General features: G+C 38.2%; 2 protein-coding genes across 5 annotated transcripts in view; one reads left to right on the top strand and one right to left on the bottom strand.

The window, feature by feature from the left end:
* Window positions 1-1,830, bottom strand: part of LOC134675849 (uncharacterized) — a 30,064-nt gene extending 28,234 nt beyond the window's left edge. For both annotated transcript variants that reach the window (XM_063534151.1, XM_063534152.1), the window contains exons 1-3: window positions 1,652-1,830; window positions 1,360-1,566; window positions 853-990 (exon numbers count right to left, since the gene is read on the bottom strand). In XM_063534151.1, the coding sequence (XP_063390221.1) occupies window positions 853-990; window positions 1,360-1,566; window positions 1,652-1,684 (378 nt within the window). In that variant the 5' untranslated portion in view covers window positions 1,685-1,830. The remainder of the gene's footprint in view (window positions 1-852; window positions 991-1,359; window positions 1,567-1,651) is intronic.
* A 362-nt stretch (window positions 1,831-2,192) lies between these two features.
* LOC134675840 (uncharacterized) overlaps window positions 2,193-19,454 on the top strand; it is a 37,042-nt gene continuing 19,780 nt past the window's right edge. For 2 of the 3 annotated variants that reach the window (XM_063534140.1, XM_063534138.1), the window contains exons 1-10: window positions 2,193-2,350; window positions 2,428-2,631; window positions 3,488-3,712; window positions 4,015-4,251; window positions 5,569-5,688; window positions 8,007-8,102; window positions 9,046-9,239; window positions 10,363-10,646; window positions 15,775-15,862; window positions 17,002-17,089. In XM_063534140.1, the coding sequence (XP_063390210.1) occupies window positions 2,318-2,350; window positions 2,428-2,631; window positions 3,488-3,712; window positions 4,015-4,251; window positions 5,569-5,688; window positions 8,007-8,102; window positions 9,046-9,239; window positions 10,363-10,646; window positions 15,775-15,862; window positions 17,002-17,089 (1,569 nt within the window). In that variant the 5' untranslated portion in view covers window positions 2,193-2,317. The remainder of the gene's footprint in view (window positions 2,351-2,427; window positions 2,632-3,487; window positions 3,713-4,014; window positions 4,252-5,568; window positions 5,689-8,006; window positions 8,103-9,045; window positions 9,240-10,362; window positions 10,647-15,774; window positions 15,863-17,001; window positions 17,090-19,454) is intronic. The other variant, XM_063534139.1, reaches the window with a different exon arrangement.

Below are 19,454 nucleotides of genomic sequence, written 5' to 3'. Positions count from 1 at the left end.
GTCAATTTCTAACCATCCATTAATATCCACATAAAGTTGAATATTTGCTAAAATATAGTACAGAAAAGGATATAAAGTATCCTTTTAAAAACTACAGCACTATTCCCTAGGAATCCATCAATTAAAAATGTAATCTGAAATGCATATTTAAAGATCTTTCTTTCGCAACAGAATTCATCATTCAGATCGGGATCTCCTGATGTTGTGACAGTGAAATTTCCTGGGAACCACATGCCACCTGTTTTCAGACATATGCAATATAATAAACTAGTGATGATATCAAGTCTATTCTGCTTCTGTATACATTAAGCCAGAACCTTGAAACGGGAAGATTGTATGCTTGCTGCAATACAGTCGCGTCAGTCGCCGTCATATATATCGGAGTGGCCAAGGTGCTCACAAATATCTAAACACGCCTCTATTGTCAAGGCGTTAGAGTGCATGTTCAGATATTTTTGAGCACCTCAGCCGCTCCTATATATCTGATCAGCCCTCCTAAGCTAAAAAGAGGTATTTGCATAAAATTTTTATTGAAAATACGTCCTTTTAGCTTAGGAGGGAAGGTCGTATTTTCAATGAAAATTTTATGCAAATACCGCTTTTTAGCTTAGGAGGGCAAATGGAGACTGTACCATCGCCCACACTGTTATATTATAACTGGACATTGGTGAAGCTTATACCTTTCGTAATAAGGTTGACCAATACCAATGTACAGTTATGAGTGCGGCTGTTTGTACAATAGCAACCAGAAGAAGGCAGTCCAACCGGCTACATCTAAATCCTTTTAAATGTTGCCAGCACATTTGCTGGAAGTAGTCACCAATTATAATAATTTTAACATATACCACTTACTTGATCAACTGGCATCGGCTGCATATAAGGCATGGATACTGTCTGGTTCCATGCTGGAACAACAGGTGCCATTACAGGTGGCATCATGACGTCGGGCTGCACAGGGTCGAGGCCGCCCGGGCGGTACGGCTGATCAGCCTATCAACATAAAATAAATGCCTTTTAAAACTAATTCACATTATTTATAGAGCTAAGAGTGATAATAAGAGTGCTTTTCGGTGAAGATAAATATCGTGAGGAAACCTGACTAATCCCAATAAAGCCTAGTTTCCCTTTAGGGTTGGAAGGTCGATGGCTTTCGTAAAAAGTAGTGCCTACGCCAATCCGTGGGATTAGTTGTCAAGCAGACCCCAGGCTCCCATGAGCTGGCCAAACTGCCGGGACAACGCGAGGAAGACGATAACCGAATGGCCATGGACACACTCGCACGCACAGTGTCCGCCAGTTCCAGAAATTGTGTCGATTTTGAATTAGGAAAATAAATAAATAATTTAAAATAAATATTACCGTGGGTCGCCTCTTGTCCTCAATGTACAACTGCTGCCCGTTAATGAACAACCCGTTGAGTTTTCTGACCACAAACGCGCCATCATCTTCAGTCGCCAGTCCCACGGTGACTTTCTTGCTTTTACCCTCATTCACCAAATTGTCTACGATAACTTCCGTCAGACCGCATTTGTCCTTCAGTAAGCTTTTTACATCCGCGTAACGGGTCTGCGAAAGAAAAACAATATTAACAGACGCCGATTGAATGTGTTGTATCTAAAAGTAAATGCATACAATAGTAAGTAAGACTTACAGAACCCGGCAGGTTGTGTATAGTCAATAACATCTTGTTAGTAGAATATTTCCATTTATAGATACGAAACTGGCTTAACTCCTAATCGTGGCGTAATCTTAATTTCAATAATTTCACAAAAATTGCTTGAAATCAAGCGAAACTTTTACTCAATCCTCCATTTGTAATTTGCTGACAGGACAGAGTGACAGAAAGAACAGAACGCTTGATATTTGACACTGACAGCTCCTTCCAATCGGAAATCCGGGTGAATTTTCAGTTTTACGAAATATCAGAACAAGTAGTCCGTGCTAACTTGCTAAGACATAGAAATTAAATGTAAACTGTAACTTTATTTGCCTATAAAATCAAAATGTTTAATTTTAGGATTTAATATTGAATATTTTAACAAATTTTTATGACATTATCTCATGAAAATTAGTTAAATAGTACCGAACAGTATTAAACTTCGTGAAACGAAAACAAACTGTCTTAACAAACAGATTATAATTCTTTTCTACCTTTTCTGGGTTTTCAAGCGACAAGCGTCACGAATCGCTTGTGATTACAATTTTGCGGACTTGCGGAGTTAGTAATATGGGTTTTTAATAATGAATAAAATATAGTATAGTGTTAAGATAATTGTATTGTTACGTTAAATAAACAATTAATATTAATCTCTTCAAGATGATGCTAACAATAAGTGGATTGCCACCGACGGTAAGAACAACTAAGTTACATTTTGAAGGTTGCTTTTCCCTGTAATCAGTTTTAATCATGAAATCAATTATTTTCAGACCACGTATAAAGATATTAAGCTGTTAATTAAAAAGCAGTGTAACCTGAATGACTTTATTTTGGATGAGCTGGTGAAAGATAATGGGTTGAAGAAAGTTAGAATTGGACTGGCCGACGACAGCGAAGGGAGCCACCTTATAAAATGTCTGGATGGGTTCTGGGTCATGGGATGCGCGCTGCGAGTTGTTCCAGTCGCCAAATCGGTAATTTTTTTAAGTTACACTACTTGTTTTTGGCTGGTGCGATGACCCAAAATGAGTCTTGGCCGCCAACACAAGAGCATGCCACTTTGCACGGTCCTGAGCGGTATGGCGCCAGCTTTCTATTTCTATTTCTGTCTTTTTTCTTCTTGTCTGTTACCTTCCGTGATTCTTCTCACTTGATGGTCTCATCGGAAGATCAGTGCTGGAAGCCACCAGCAACATGCTGAGATCGGGCCATTTCGTGGCACTTTAATCTTATTTTGTGTTTGTGCTTACAAATAAATCAATTCTATTCTATTCTTTTTCCGACGCCGAGCTCATGGAGATCTGATGATGCAATGGTTGGTATTGTAGAATACCAATGTTGTTACTATTAATAAATAATAAAATTAAATGGCCTTTAATTCGTTCACTCCTGGAGACACAGTTTTCGTACAAAATGTAAGAAATTTCAAAAATCTCCTAGTACTTGAGGGGCTTCATATGACTATGAATTTAAGACCAAATTTTTATTGTACATACAATAGAAATAGTGCATAACTATTTCACATCATATTTTGCACGAAGCACATGAATGTGTCCTGCTATTGCAGTCAGTCTTAAAATGAAAATAAAATAAGTCTTGATAAAAAAAAAATTGAGGTTGACTGAAGTAACATGATTACATGACAAATACGAATGTTTCCGAGAAAATGGAATAAAATTATGCACTACATCTGTAATACTATTACATACCGTAAATGAGCTTACAGAGTTCCATCCTATTTATTTCACTTGATAACTTAATTATCTGCTTCTCCACATCCTTTGAGACCTTATAATAAAGGCTAACAATTTTTTTATTTCATAATTTCAGCAAAATTCGCAACAGAACTTTGGTCAGCAAGGGAACTACAACCAGCCTCGTAATGATTACCAGCAGGACTACCGTCCGCAATGGGAGCCCAACATGCCGGCTAGCCAGTTGACGAGCCCGCAGTGGACTGCCAATCCGATAGGCCCCGGACCAGGACCAGGGCCCAATAACAACTCGTATGGGTACCAACAGGGCCCTGGGCCGAATAATAATATGCCTCCTCAGGTAATTATTTTTGAAGAGCAGTTATAAATGCTAAGGCTCAATATGAATTAGTAAACTTTACTAAGATGTATTTTTTAACTTTTTTTGATAAAAAAATATTAAATAATATATGGTTGCTATTACACATTGTTATTATTATTTTGAATAAATGCAAATTGTCATTAATGTTATAATAAAATAAAATAGCGTATTATTTCGATGTTAAATTTTGATGTTAAAGTTGTTGTCAGGTTATTAAATATTTGTCATTAATGCTAATAACATTTTAAATGCCACATTATATCTAAACATTTCTTTTACAGCATCAAAACATGCACCAAAACCAATATTCAAACCAGCAGTATGGTCACCAGGGGCCACCGCAGAACATGGGTTCCATGGGCTCCCATGCTCCAAATATGGGTCCGAATGGTCCGAACATGGGGCATGATATGGGACAGATGAGGTCAGACGGAAAGCCGTTCCCGCAGCGGGACCAGTTCCAAAGACCTCAAGATCAGGGTTATGGAGGACCTCCTAGGAATGTGCCAGACTCTGGGGTAAGTTATCATATTAAACCCTTAATTCAATACAAACCGTGAAAAGGTGAACTCAAAGTTGTGTCCTGTGCCGCGCGTCATCGTGTACCTTGTTGAAATGCATGAAGATGATGAATATCAATTGGGATGTAGCCACGCGCGTCACCTGACTTCTATGGCGGTCAAAGGGTTAAACCTCCTTGGTGCTCAATGAGCTTAGGCTTTGCTTAGCTCTGCATTATGAAGCTTTTGTGAAGAACAGAGGTCATAGGCATTCTTGTACTTTAATCCTCATTTGCATTCTTTTTATATTGCAAATGTATATTTTCACCTTTTTAGGGTTCCGTACCCAAAGGGTAAAACGGGACCCTATTACTAAGACTCCGCTGTCCGTCCGTCCGTCCGTCTGTCCGTCCGTCCGTCTGTCACCAGGCTGTATCTCACGAACCGTGATAGCTAGACAGTTGAAATTTTCACAGATGATGTATTTCTGTTGCCGCTATAACAACAAATACTAAAAATAGAATAAAATAAAGATTTAAGTGGGGCTCCCATACAGCAAACGTGATTTTTGACCAAAGTTAAGCAACGTCGGGCGTGGTCAGTACTTGGATGGGTGACCGTTTTCTTTTTGCATTTTTTTCCGTTTTTTTTTTTGCTTTATGGTACGGAACCCTTCGTGCGCGAGTCCGACTCGCACTTGTTTTTAATACCTGAAATGTGCAGTTATGCTCTCATGTTGTACTAAATTAGTATTTTTTTTAGCAGCCAAGGGCCACATAGCAGTTAACGAAGTGGACGCGGGTCGCACTTTGTTAATATTTATGACTTTATCAGACAAGGTCGTTTGTCAATATTACATACAAATTAGCCAGGGAGGCTCGCGGGCCGCAAGTAAGAGGTTTGCGGGCCGCTGGTTGCCGACCGCTGTTTTAAAGTACTGAAAACACTAGTTGATGCCCTTTGCCATTCCTAAAACTGGTGATTTCTACTGCATTTTGTGTGTTGGCACTTCAAAAGTTTTCCGACCCCTGCCCTAACCACAGAATAAATAATAGTACTGCCGTACAGAAAGGAAACTTCCTACAAAACCGAAGTTTGACAGCGGTACAGGGTCGAATCATGCTATCCCTTTTTAATATATGGCACTATCCCTTTCAGCTATTTAGGGTTGTCAAAATTCAAGTGATTATCTTATCGGTGGTCGTGCACGCAAAAGGAAGTTAAGTGATGCCAACCCTAATAATTGCTCGGAGCAATGCTGAGCCGAGCGGAGCCGAGTTTGGCCGATGTCAGGAGTTTCGTACCCCTGCCCTAACATACTAATTTTTGTTTCAGCCGCCGGGTCAACGACCCCACGTGCTCCGTACGGTGGAGATTGTGGACACGCCAATGAACAGGCCTGGAGGACAGCCCAATAGGTTCCCGGGACAAAACTACCCAGCGCAGAGCAAACCGGTATGTAATCCTGAGACCATACGAAAACTACAGTATATTTTTAGGGTTCCGTACCTCAAAAGGAAAAAAACGGAAGCCTTGTAGAATCACTCGTACGTCTGTCTGTCTGTCCGTCTGTCACAGCCTATATCAGGCGGACCGTATGTACCGTCACCCATCCAAGTACTGACCACTCCCGACGTTGCTTAACTTCAAAAATCACGTTTGTTGTATGGGAGCCCCATTTAAATCTTTATTTTATTCTGTTTTTAGTATTTGTTGTTATAGCGGCAACAGAAATACATCATCTGTGAAAATTTCAACTGTCTAGCTATCACGGTTCGTGAGATACAGCCTGGTGACAGACGGACGGACGGACGGACAGCGAAGTCTTAGTAATAGGGTCCCGTTTTACCCTTTGGCACAGAACACCGCCTCTAGAAACCTAATATTGGCCATTTTGTTCCCGACGCAAATCACCAAACTGTGAGGTGCGGGAGGGGTGCTCACGGCGTTGCGATTGGTCGTTTCAAACATGGCGCGCTGATACGTGTAAGCGTAGGGATGGGACATGTTCATTACAGTTAGTGGGTACTGCTACTAGTGATACCGAAATTTATTGTGGTAAAATTGTTACCAATTTAGTATACTTAGAGTAAACTTACTTAATAATTATATTGAATAATTTAATATTTCATTAAGTAATTTAACAAAGTACCTGAAAATTTTACTTAACATATTAGGGCATTTCTGTTTAAAGTACCCAGAACTTAAATTTTAAAGTTTAGAAATTTTATATTATTTCCACTCAGAATCGCAATCTCTTTCGATACGAGAAAAAAAGTGTCGCCAAAATATCATAATTTTTTTTTGTCCCTCTTATTAAGGTCATAGAAGATTGTATTGAAAACATATTCAAATGGACCAATAAGATATGCCTATTACAAATCAACTCCGAGTTCTCTCGCACTTCTTTGAAGTTCATCACCAGGTCCATCTCGTGACATGAGACCTAACTGCTCACCTAGAGGATTCTAAAAAACCCATACAACATATGTCTATCACAAACCAACACCGAGTTCCCTCGCACTTCTTTGAAGTTCATCATCAGGTCAATCTCGTGACATGAGACCTAACTGCTCACCTAGAGGATTCTAAAAAACCCATACAACATATGTCTATTACAAACCAACACCGAGTTCCCTCGCACTTCTTTGAAGTTCATCATCAGGTCAATCTCGTGACGTGAGACCTAACTGCTCACCTAGAGGATTCTAAAAAACCCATAGAACATATGTCTATTACAAACCAACACCGAGTTCCCTCGCACTTCTTTGAAGTTCATCATCAGGTCAATCTCGTGACGTGAGACCTAACTGCTCACCTAGAGGATTCTAAAAAACCCTTACAACATATGTCTATTACAAAAACCAACACCGAGTTCCCTCGCACGTCTTTCATCATCAGGTCCATCTTATAACATGCGGCTCCGCTGGCCTAGAGGATTCTAAAAACATATTACCTACATATTATGTCTAAAATGGTACAATACGGCATGACGAAGCACGAAGTTTCCGCAACTGACGAAACCATCATCGTCACATCACTAGTCGAAAGGGAAAGGGATAGCACATTGCATTTTCAAGTTGACGAAAAGGGACGGACTACTGCGCCTCTGCTTAGTGACCAGTATAAAATGAACCCCGCGGACAAGAAACATTATTCAATGAAATAATGAATTTTACTTTCCAGTGGGATGTTATTCCATCTGTTTTGTAAGTAGAAGTCTTAGATGACTTGCCACACCATTTTATGCTGCAATATCCCATGATTTCCCAATAAATTCAATAGTTTACGATTTATTTTCTGAGACTCGTGCACACTGCTAACAGGTCGTAATCTTGGGCGCAACTGATCGGAGTGGCGCGCGAGCAATCTTATATTTGACCTATACACCATACGTGCGGTGACCGCGAGTCGTCCTATAAGCTCGGTCTATAGGGGTTGGTCTGTGCCCTTTGGGTACGGAACCCTAAAAATCGGCCAAGCGCAAGAAATGGCAAAAAAGTCACGTTTGTTGTTTGGGAGCCCTGTTTGAATATTTGTTTTATTTTGTTTTTAGTATCTGTTGTTATAGCGGTAACAGAAATACATCATCTGTGAAAATTTTAACTGTCTAGCTATCATGGTTCATGAGTTACAGCCTTTTGACACACAGACAGACGGACAGCGGAGACTTAATAATGGGGTCCCATTTTTACCCTTTGGTTACGGAACCCAAAAAAAGACACCGAAGTAACCAGTAACCACCCTAACGGTGACATAAATTATTGTTCTAGATCACAATAATGAAAGACAACTTCCAAGGGCCGAGCCAATATAGCCCTGGACCGAGCTCTGGGCCCCCGCAACCTCAACCATGGATACCACAACAGGTACATCTTCTTCCTCGCGTTATCCCGGCATTTCGCCACGGCACATGTGAGCCTGGGGTCCGCTTGACAACTAATCCCATGATTTGACGTAGGCACTAGTTTTTACGAAAGCGACTGCCATCTGACCTTCCAACCCAGATGGTAAACTAGGACTATTTGGGATTAGTCCGGTTTCCTCGCGATGTTTTCCGTCACCGAAAAGCGACTGGTAAATATCAAATGATATTTTGTACATAAGTTCCGAAAAACTCATTGATACGAGCCGGGGTTTGAACCCGCGACCTCCAGATTGCAAGACGCACGCTCTCACCGCTAGGCCACCAGCGCTTCAACAGGTACATACTAAATTTTTTTTTGTTAGCCTAGTTTAGTGTCCCACTGTTGGGCAAAGGCCTCCTCTCCTTTCCTCCACTCAATGCTATCATTTGTTCTTTCCCGCCAATTCGGATAAAATGCGTCCAAGTCGTCCCGCCGTCTCCTTTTCGGTCTGCCTGAACCCCAACCTCCGCCATCGATGGTGTTCCGTGGGTCCCACTCTGTAACCATTTTGGCCCACCTTTACTGCCTTTACACCTTACCTACCTTACCTTTACCTTTAGAAAGAACTTGCAAGAAGGTAAGCGAGCATGACATGTCTTTTAATTGAAAAACGCTTTTTAAAAACCAAAAACTATTACTTATGTAAGCAGAAGAATATAAATGATCGTATTAGATTCATAATTGTTACATATTTGCCTTACCTTATTTTTAAAATGTGTTTTTCAATTAAAAGACACATCAAGATTGTTTACCTTTTTTCTAATGCTAAAAAAAACGAGGTATAAACCCCGGCCTGCGCCATCGATGGTGCCCACTCGGTAACCGGTGAGTGAAGTCCCGTGCCGTGATTGGTCCGTTCAAACACACGGACGTCACACAACATTAAATTATTACCTTTTCACAGCAGAAACCGTTCGACAAGCCGTCCGGTCCGTTCGATAAGCCCTCCGGTCCGTACGACAAGCCCTCCGGTCCGTACGACAAGCCGTTCGATCGCACAGACAAGCCGTTCGATCGTACCGACAAGCCGTACGATAAGGATTACGGCCGGCCGAAGTCTCCTAGGAGGCATTCGCCCGATCGGATGTCGCCAAGGAGGTAAGCAACACCTACATGTCTAATGTCATCCAACAACCTTCTTCTTCCTCGATTCCTCATGACTGAGGGTCGCGACCACATGAGGTCGTTATTTTGTGCACCAAGGCTCTCCATTCTGCACGATTTTCCGCTTTCCTAATAATAAGCGCCTGTGTAGATCCCTGGCAGGCCTTTTTTACAGTGTCCACCCAGCGGGTTCGTGGATGTCCACTACCCCGTCTTCCCTCCACCATGCCAACCATAATGCGCTTTTCAAGGTTGTCCGGCTCCCGTCTGGCCACGTGTCCAAAGTAATTAAGGATCCGCTGGAGGCAAATGGCTGATAAACGGCACTGGATTTTTAATTCCATCAGGATTGACGCATTAGTGTGGCATCCAACGACCACAATGACGGTTTTGGCGGCGTTTCATGTTGTTAGTCATCTCTATTTACTAGCCACTGGTGTTATAAAACAGTACACAACAGCTCAAACTATAGTGCTATTTTATTTTCTTTATTTGTGTGATGAGCACAGATATCTGTTATGATATTTGTTATTATATTTGATATAGAGTCGTGGCTGTATTTAAGGCGAAACAGGAGCTGAGTTTTAAATATTTTAGGTAAATATACCCGTCTCGCTAACGGAAGCGGCTCCTAAAACTAGTGCGATAAGGACAAGGCGAAAAATCCTGCGTAAAAATCTCAAAAATCGAGGTTTCGTACTCGACTGTTTCCTCCTCCAAAACTTAACCAATCGTAACCAAATTTGGAAATCTAAATGATTATGAAATTATCTGGCTATTTTGGCTAATTGATATCAGTTTTGAATACTATGCCTCTCATTGCGGCATAGTCAATGAGGCCGTTTTGGCCATTTTTGAAGGGCTCTAGCGCCTTAAAAAACAAAAATATCAAAAAAAGCAAAACGGTCAGAACACAGATATTGACAATATTATTCTGTGTTGAAAAAATCATTGCTCTAGCATCAAAACCCGCGGAGGAAACAGTCGAGTACGTTTCTATGGAGAAATGACCACTCCTGTTGGCTCTTAACCTTTTGGACGCTGCGCGTATTGTACGCGCCGCGTCAGTAGAGAGTGAACACACTACACCTTTGCAACTGTACCTTTTGTTTATCAGGCATTCACCCGGACGACGTCTGTCCCCTGGTCGACGTCTGTCCCCTGGTCGACGTATGTCCCCTGGCCGACGTATGTCCCCTGGTAGACGTATGTCCCCTGGTAGACGTATGTCTCCCGGCCGCCGCATGTCTCCCGGCCGCCGCATGTCTCCTGGACGACGCGTGTCTCCTGGCCGACGCATGTCCCCAGGGCGAGTGTCTCCTGGCAGACGGATGTCCCCTGGACGACGGGAGCCGCCGCGAGATGATGATAGAAGGTCACCGGGCCGTATGGGGCCAGGAAGTTAGTAATGCTTGATATTATACACGGTGTAACATGAGTAAACCGAATAATTTTAACAGCGTATTCCTGATCATATTTAGAGACAAAAATGTCCTATAAACTTTTTTGATATTCGCCTAGTTTCAGAGATATTATTAATTTAAAAAAATATAAGTTTTTATTGTTACACGGTGTAAAAGGCCTTTTTGATGGTGATGTTGCTGCTTAAGGGACGTAGTCTAAATATCCTTATTGATAGATGTCAAAAAGTGACAAGTAGCACTTTGCAAAAAGTAGGTTCTACGAAAAAAAAAAATGTAAAAATCAATTTTAAGTGACAAGTTTACCAATAACATTTATTATTTATGTACAAATACATTCAAAAAATTGAAAAAAATGAAACAAAAAAATTTTTTTTGGCGAAATTGACCTAAACTCATATTACATTTTTTACTTCTTTTGACCTCAGAAATGCGTGGTTAAAATTATTCGGTTTCCTCATGTTACACCGTGTATTTTGATCTAGTTCAATTTTTGCCCTCTGTCATAACATCCAGTGTTGGCATCAATCTGAACTAAATCAATCCGGATTGATCAATCGAATTGACGCGTCAATCCGAATTGATCAATCCGGATTGATCAATTCGAATTGAATCAATTCTGATTGACGCGTCAATCCGATTGAATCAATTTGAATTAACGCATCAATCCTCAATTCGGATTAAATCAATTCTCAATCTAGATTAACCATAGTCCCTAAGATTACTTTTCAAAGGTGTAAGTTTTTGGGACTTACTTACTGGACTTAAATTCGATATCTGAGGTTCCCAGAGGTTCAAAAACATGTTCCTGATGTCAGTATTGATTTATTTTATTTATTTTACTTATTTTATTTATTTTATTTATTTTATTTATTTTATTTATTTTATTTATTTTATTTATTTTATTTATTTTATTTATTTTATTTATTTTATTTATTTTATTTATTTTATTTATTTTATTTATTTTATTTATTTTATTTATTTTATTTATTTTATTTATTTTATTTATTTTATTTATTTTATTTATTTTATTTATTTTATTTATTTTATTTATTTTATTTATTTTATTTATTTTATTTATTTTATTTATTTTATTTATTTTATTTATTTTATTTATTTTATTTATTTTATTTATTTTATTTATTTTATTTATTTTATTTATTTTATTTATTTTATTTATTTTATTTATTTTATTTATTTTATTTATTTTATTTATTTTATTTATTTTATTTATTTTATTTATTTTATTTATTTTATTTATTTTATTTATTTTATTTATTTTATTTATTTTATTTATTTTATTTATTTTATTTATTTTATTTATTTTATTTATTTTATTTATTTTATTTATTTTATTTATTTTATTTATTTTATTTATTTTATTTATTTTATTTATTTTATTTATTTTATTTATTTTATTTATTTTATTTATTTTATTTATTTTATTTATTTTATTTATTTTATTTATTTTATTTATTTTATTTATTTTATTTATTTTATTTATTTTATTTATTTTATTTATTTTATTTATTTTATTTATTTTATTTATTTTATTTATTTTATTTATTTTATTTATTTTATTTATTTTATTTATTTTATTTATTTTATTTATTTTATTTATTTTATTTATTTTATTTATTTTATTTATTTTATTTATTTTATTTATTTTATTTATTTTATTTATTTTATTTATTTTATTTATTTTATTTATTTTATTTATTTTATTTATTTTATTTACTTTATTTATTTTATTTATTTTATTTACATTATTTATTTCTTTTACTTTATTTATTTTAATTATTTTATTTATAATATAATAAGAACACACCACACAGGTAGATATAAAGATAAACAGAGGAACGGCAAAAAAACTTGTTTATGCTGGAGGCTGTTTTCACCTTAGATATCGATTTTGAATGCAAGCAGTCACTTTCAAAAAATGTCACTAAAATGTCCCGAAAGAGGACACCTTTCAATATTGCAGTCGAAAAGATGTTTAGAAACCTCTGGCTACCTCAGATATCGATTTTAAACGCAATCGGGTAATTTCTAGAAATGTCCCAAAAAAGGGCATCTCTCAATATTTCCCTCGGAAACAAGTTTCGAAACCTTTGGGCACCTCAGATATCGATTTTGAACGCTATCGGTTAATTTCAAGGAAAGTCCCGAAAATGTTCCTAAAAGGACATCCTTCATAATGCCGTCAGAAACATGTTTCGGAACCTTTGGTAAACTCGGACACCGCTTCGGAACGCATTTGGTCAGTTTCAAAAAATGGCCTAAATAAAAAGGACATTAGGTGTACATACAGTAGACAGTAATCGTCAATCCGAATTGACGATTGAGGATTGAGGATTGACCGGTCAATTCGAATTAACGATTAGTAATCGTCAATCTTCAATCAGTAGATTTAGAATTAGTTTCGTCAATCGTCAATCGTCAATTCGAATTGATCGGTCAATCCTCAATCGTCAATCGTCAATTCGAATTGATATTTTGCCAACACTGATAACATCCCATCATCATCATCATCATCATCATCATGATTCATGTCATGTCATAGTTCTTATACAGATAGTTGTAGTTTGATAAATCATAAATAAAAATGGGCCGTGGTGGAAGAAACCCCTTAAAGGGATAAGTTCGCCTTTGTACTGCCTATCCTGTGCCATAAATATGTGATTTGTACAATAAAGAGTTTATACATATATTATACGATTTCTAAGCATAACATTTTACTCCTCTAAACGAAAATAAAAGCCCGCAAAGCGATCATACATTTGTAAACATAAAAATGCATTGTGACTTTACAAAAAAAGTAAAGTAATAGTTTGGGAATTTACAGGAAATTAAATAGCTTCAGTCCGTCTGTCACAGGCTTTATTAAAAACCGGACAAGTGCGAGTCGGACTCGCCCACCGAGGGTTCCGTACAAATATTTTTTTTTAATATTTGTTGTTATAGCGGCAACAGAAATACATCATCTGTGAAAATTTCAACTGTCTAGCTATCACGGTTCATGAGATACAGCCTGGTGACAGACAGACTCCAGTCTTAGTAAGAGGGTCCCGTTTTTACCCTTTGGCATAGAACAATGTCTTATGTTGTTGAGCATTAGACTTTCCGGTCGGTGCTGACGGTGCTACATCTATTGTCACTTTACACTCTTGACAGTACTACTACTGCTACTTATAGTACTGATAATTCCGCTACTCGACTATATGAAAATAATAGTCTTTTTAACAAGTTTTTATTAGGTCGACCTGTATGTAACTATGTAATGGAATCTAAGGTAACTAATTTAACCATCTTCCAATGATCGTAGCGTCATGAAAATGGCAGCTGTATGTAGTTCTGATGATATGATACTGTCGAACTGATCTGATGATGGAAACAGGAGGTGGCCATAGGAACTCTGTGATGAAACAACGCAACCTAATTGTGTAAGGGGTTTTTAGAATTGTCTCGATCAGTATTAGTTGTCTGTCCTAAGAAAAGTACAGTCAGAGATAAAAGCTTGTACCAAAAATGATTTTCTTGCCACAAACTTTTTGGTACCAACACTGATGCATGGAGTGAGCACACTTGTCTTACTATATGCCCATCTCATTAGCTACAATAATAGCTAAAGTACTTGACGGGGTGCTTGACTTGCGACTTGGTAGATACCTAAATTTACATGATGCGCAGTTTGGTTTTAGAGCAGGATTATCTACTGAGACCGCCATTTTAAGTCTAAAGCACACCGTCAAGTATTACACTGACAGGAGCACGCCTGTATATGCGTGCTTCCTCGATCTGTCTAAAGCTTTTGACATGGTGTCCTATGGTATCCTGTGGGATAAACTATCATCATGTAAGGTCCCGCGTGAAGTGGTAGATATTTTTAAATATTGGTACGGCAACCAGACCAATACGGTTAGATGGGGGGTAGCACAGTCGGAGGCATATAAGTTGAAATGCGGGGTGAGGCAGGGGGGTCTAACCTCACCGAAGCTTTTCAACTTGTATGTTAACGGGCTGATAGAGGAGCTCAGCAGAATGCCGGTGGGGTGTTATATCGACGGCGTCAGCGTGAACAACATAAGCTACGCCGACGATATGGTGCTGCTGTCCCCCTCTGTCAGTGCACTCAGGAAAATGCTGGGTGTCTGTGAGGCCTACGCAGAAAATCACGGTCTTATATACAACTCCAAAAAGAGCGAAGTCCTAGTTTTCAGGTCAAACAAAATGAACCCTAAGCATGTGCCTTCTATAGCTTTGAAGGGTAATGACCTACAGAGGGTTTCACATTTTAAGTACCTAGGACACTATGTGACGGAGGACCTCAAGGACGATCTCGATTTGGAGAGGGAACGAAGGGCATTAGCGGTCAGAAGCAATATGTTGGCTCGTAGGTTTGCCCGTTGCTCAAAACAAGTTAAAATCACCCTTTTTAAGGCGTTCTGCCAAGTATTCTACACGGGTAGCCTATGGGTCAACTACACGCTGAAAGCCTATAATGCCCTTCGTATCCAGTATAATGATGCCTTCAGAGTCCTGTTGAGGTTGCCACGGTTCTGTAGCGCGTCAGGAATGTTTGCCGAGGCGCGTACCGACGACTTTTATGCGATCAGGCGAAAGCGTGTCGCATCCCTGCTAAACCGCATCCGACGCAGCGACAACAGGATACTGAAGGTAATCGCTGACAGACCAGATAGTTCCATCCTGTGCACTTGGGTCAAAATTATTAATTAAAAAGATATATTTAATATTTTTTAGGACATTTGTTTATTTCTATTTGTACTTTTGACATGAAATCATTATTTATATGAATAACAATATTGTGACATCCTTCAATTCAATTCTAGACAATTTTATTTTACTTATTATTTATTATACATATATCCATGATTCCAATTAATTTTAATTTTATTATAAATCTTGATCTCATTGTCAAAATATTGTGTTAATGATTAATTTTAATGTACTTACTAACATCTAGCTGTAATGTATTATGGTGCTAACAATATTGTATGGAATTTTTATATTCTGAAATAAAGATATTTTTATTTATATTTCTCTATGCCCTTTGGACACGGAACCCTAATTAACATATTTATTAACAGTGGAGCCGAGCAGACCGCAGTGGAACGCTCGCCGCATCTCGCCCGCCAAGCGATCGCCGGAACGCAGACCCGAACCGGGGAACGCAAGGTACGTCAAGTATGGTTATTTCTACTCAGGATCTAGAGGACTATCGACTAAAAAAACCGGGCAAGTGCGAGTCTGACTCGCGCACGAAGGGTTCCGTACCATAAAGCAAAAAAAAAAAACAAAAAAAAGCAAAAAAAAAAACGGTCACCCATCCAAGTACTGACCCCTCCCGACGTTGCTTAACTTTGGTCAAAAATCACGTTTGTTGTATGGGAGCCCCATTTAAATCTTTATTTTATTCTGTTTTTAGTATTTGTTGTTATAGCGGCAACAGAAATACATCATCTGTGAAAGTTTCGGTTCGTGAGATACAGCCTGGTGACAGACGGACGGACGGACGGACGGACGGACAGCGAAGTCTTAGTTATAGGGTCCCGTTTTACCCTTTGGGTACGGAACCCTAAAAAGGAAAAACGTTGTCCGACAATAATATCAGTTTTCTGACGCATTTTCACATACACTGAGAGAAAAATCATCACCAGGAATTAAAAAACAGTTCTGTACTAGGGGAAAAAATGAAGTTTAGTAATAATTATGGACGTTTCACTATTTCTGTAAAGTTTATTTATTTCTACAAACAGCTCAGTAATCCTAAATCTAATTTCAACAAACAGATAATAGAAATTGCAAAAGTCAATTTGTTCCTATTAGTTAACTCTCCTTGTCCCCGGATTAAGTTTATTTTTGTAATTCTAAGTGTGTTTTTGTAATCCTTTTCTCTCAGTGTACATTTTGTATGGGCCATCACAAAACTGACATCCATAATTTATATGAAAAACTGCGGTCACTTTTTTCCTTGTTTCAATCAACAGACTGTGTGTCAGACAGTCCTTGTGATTTTGAAATGGTGAAATAACCCAATAATCGTTACTTTTTACGTTACGAAAGAAAAGTAAATGATACAGATGTCGTGCATAATTACTTTCCATAGGTTTTTCACGGAAACGTACGAAGTTACGAACGTGTCTTGCTTTTTCAGTCAGTCTCGGTACAAAAAGTACTGAGGTTGACTGAAGTAGCATGACAAATACGAAAACTTCCGAGAAAATACGATGGAAAACAATTATGCACTGCATCTGTCCACTTTTTTCCCTTATACAAGATACTTAATAACGAAATGGTGTGTGTTTGTATTGTAGGTACTCCCCAACTCATCACACCATGGACAAACGTGACGACTTCAAGGATAACAAAACCATCCGACCCGCCTACGAACCGACACCTCAAGTAAGTGATTAATTATATGAAAAAACTAGACTGGACACCTGTGGTAAATTAATTTGAGTCTTATGTATAGAGTTTTAAGGTCGTTTTTAAATGTTCAGAGAAGACTACAAAGAATGGAAGTGTCTTTTAGATAGATGTGCCGGAAACAGTTTTATTTAGTTTGTTTTAGTACAATCTCGGTGCATTATTCCCAATTGATTATAAGCGGTTACAGTAATCTATGGACGCTTTCAAGTACCTTGGTGCAAGTCAAGGTGTTTTTATGAATATCGTGAGTAAGACAGAAAAAAAAACGGGTTGCACTCTGAGAGTGCCGTCAGAAGTGAAAACTCATTGACATCATAGACAGCCGTCGGCATCTACTTGTTTTTCTCTAAATCTGTTTATCCATATGTAAGAGTACCTATTTGAAGTGTTTTCTTATAGGAATTTAAACCGCGTCATTTCGCGAAGGTTCTTACGTATATATGTTTGGAAACAGGAGAACCCACTTCAGTATACAGTTTTAATAATCATCAATCAAATGGGGAGTGAGGGGGGGAGGGGGTGGATCATCAAAATGACAGTCAACATACATGAGCATTCTGCTGTCAGATTACATAAATGGAGTAATGAATGGACACGTAATGTGTAAGAGTTGGCTTAGAAATTGATTAATTATAGATTATTCAAGAATAATAACACAAAGTCCAACGATTGGAGCATAAACAGAGAGTTGTTAACTATATATTTATGACAAGAATATTGCACAGTTGACAGTCTTGACTCCACAGTTCACATGGCTCTCCACACTGCCAAAGACAGAAAAAAAACAGGTTGCACGAGAGTGCCGGCAGAAGTGAAAACTCAATGACATTGTAACAGTTTTTCGATCAGGTCACGTGTCCGTCTTACGAATCTTACGGTCACGTATCCGTCTTACGAATCTTACGGTCACGTGACCTGTCGCGAGTTTGACATTTTTACCCCATCACAAAAAGTGCACAGCGCCGCTAAAGAAGTTTTCACTTCAACAAATGGAGATCGTAAGAGTAAAAGTGATACAAATGGGAGGTCACGACCCTCAATATTGAGGAATACGACGCAAGGAGGATTGCACATCATTGCAAAACGCCACCTACTTCACTTTAATAACACGTCTTAGATTGCTGGGCTAATTTAATCATTGTTACCGTAAAACGTTTATTGGATTGTGACATAAATAACGTTAAATGTTAAAGAAAATAGTCAGAGCCGCTAACGTTTATTGAGATTTGGAGTGAGCAAAATATATAGGAACGTGGCGAAAATATTTATATTATTATAATCGCACCAACCCGCTTGATTGCACCAAAATATGAGGTTATGAGGTTGGCAAATACGCACACATCCGAAGAATTTAATGTTACAAAAGGAAATAATTCACGCCATTAGTTCATCACATATGAATTCCGATTTCATTCCAATGATACTTAACATGATTATGCGATTTTGTCGCGTTTTCTATCGTTCCCCAGCGGTAGCAGATCAAAAATAAAATAATTACAATTTCAGCCTATGTACGTCCCACTGCTGGGCACAGGCCTCCTCTCATGCGCGAGAGGGCTTGGGCTATAGTCCTCACGCTGGGATAATGCGGATTGGGGACTTCACATACACCTGTAGTAGATCAATCTTATATACTCGTAAACTAAGCAAAGTAAAGGCCTTAACCAACACATGAGAAGCAATATCAAGGAACTTAAGGAATAAGAAGGCAGCTAACGACTTGTGGACTTGGTCATCCTATGTACATTTAAAGATTTTAGCAGTTCCTGAGAGAGACATGTGTGAGAAACACTCTTATGTCAATGTTTCTAGAGTAGAAACTTTGCTTGAAAGATTGAAGCTGGCTTAATTGCAAGATACTTGATTTGCTGTTATATAATAAGCGATTTGTACCAGATTCCTTGGACTGCCTCTGATAATAAATATAGGCTTCGTAAGCTGCTGTTCAATATTTGCTGAATTAGACTTAAGTCTCAAGATTTTATCGGTCACAAGTCACAAGATCAGAAAAAAATGCTGACAATTATCAATACAGAGCTGACTGCCTTAAGGTCGGTTGCACCAAACTGTTCGTATCGTTAAAGAGTTCGCTAAATCTTTATGTATGGAAAGTTTCATAGTGAAGCGCCGGGGCGCGCCGGCTGACGTTGATCAGTCTGTCAAATGTGGTTGGTGCAACTGGCCCTAAAAAAAGTGTTTTAACCAGCTCCGTACAACCCTGAAGTCCCCAAACACCAAGGTTCACGTGGCGTTTTAGATGCTAAAATGAGGACCAAATACCGATTCATGAAAACTTACCTTGGTCTAAAAGAGAGCGATTAACGACATTCTAGCAAAA

The sequence above is a fragment of the Cydia fagiglandana genome, chromosome 23 (genome assembly GCF_963556715.1).
Source record: "Cydia fagiglandana chromosome 23, ilCydFagi1.1, whole genome shotgun sequence".
Lineage (NCBI taxonomy): Eukaryota > Metazoa > Arthropoda > Insecta > Lepidoptera > Tortricidae > Cydia > Cydia fagiglandana.
Note: the sequence above shows the minus strand (reverse complement) of the source record. Positions and strands in the feature narration are given on the sequence as shown.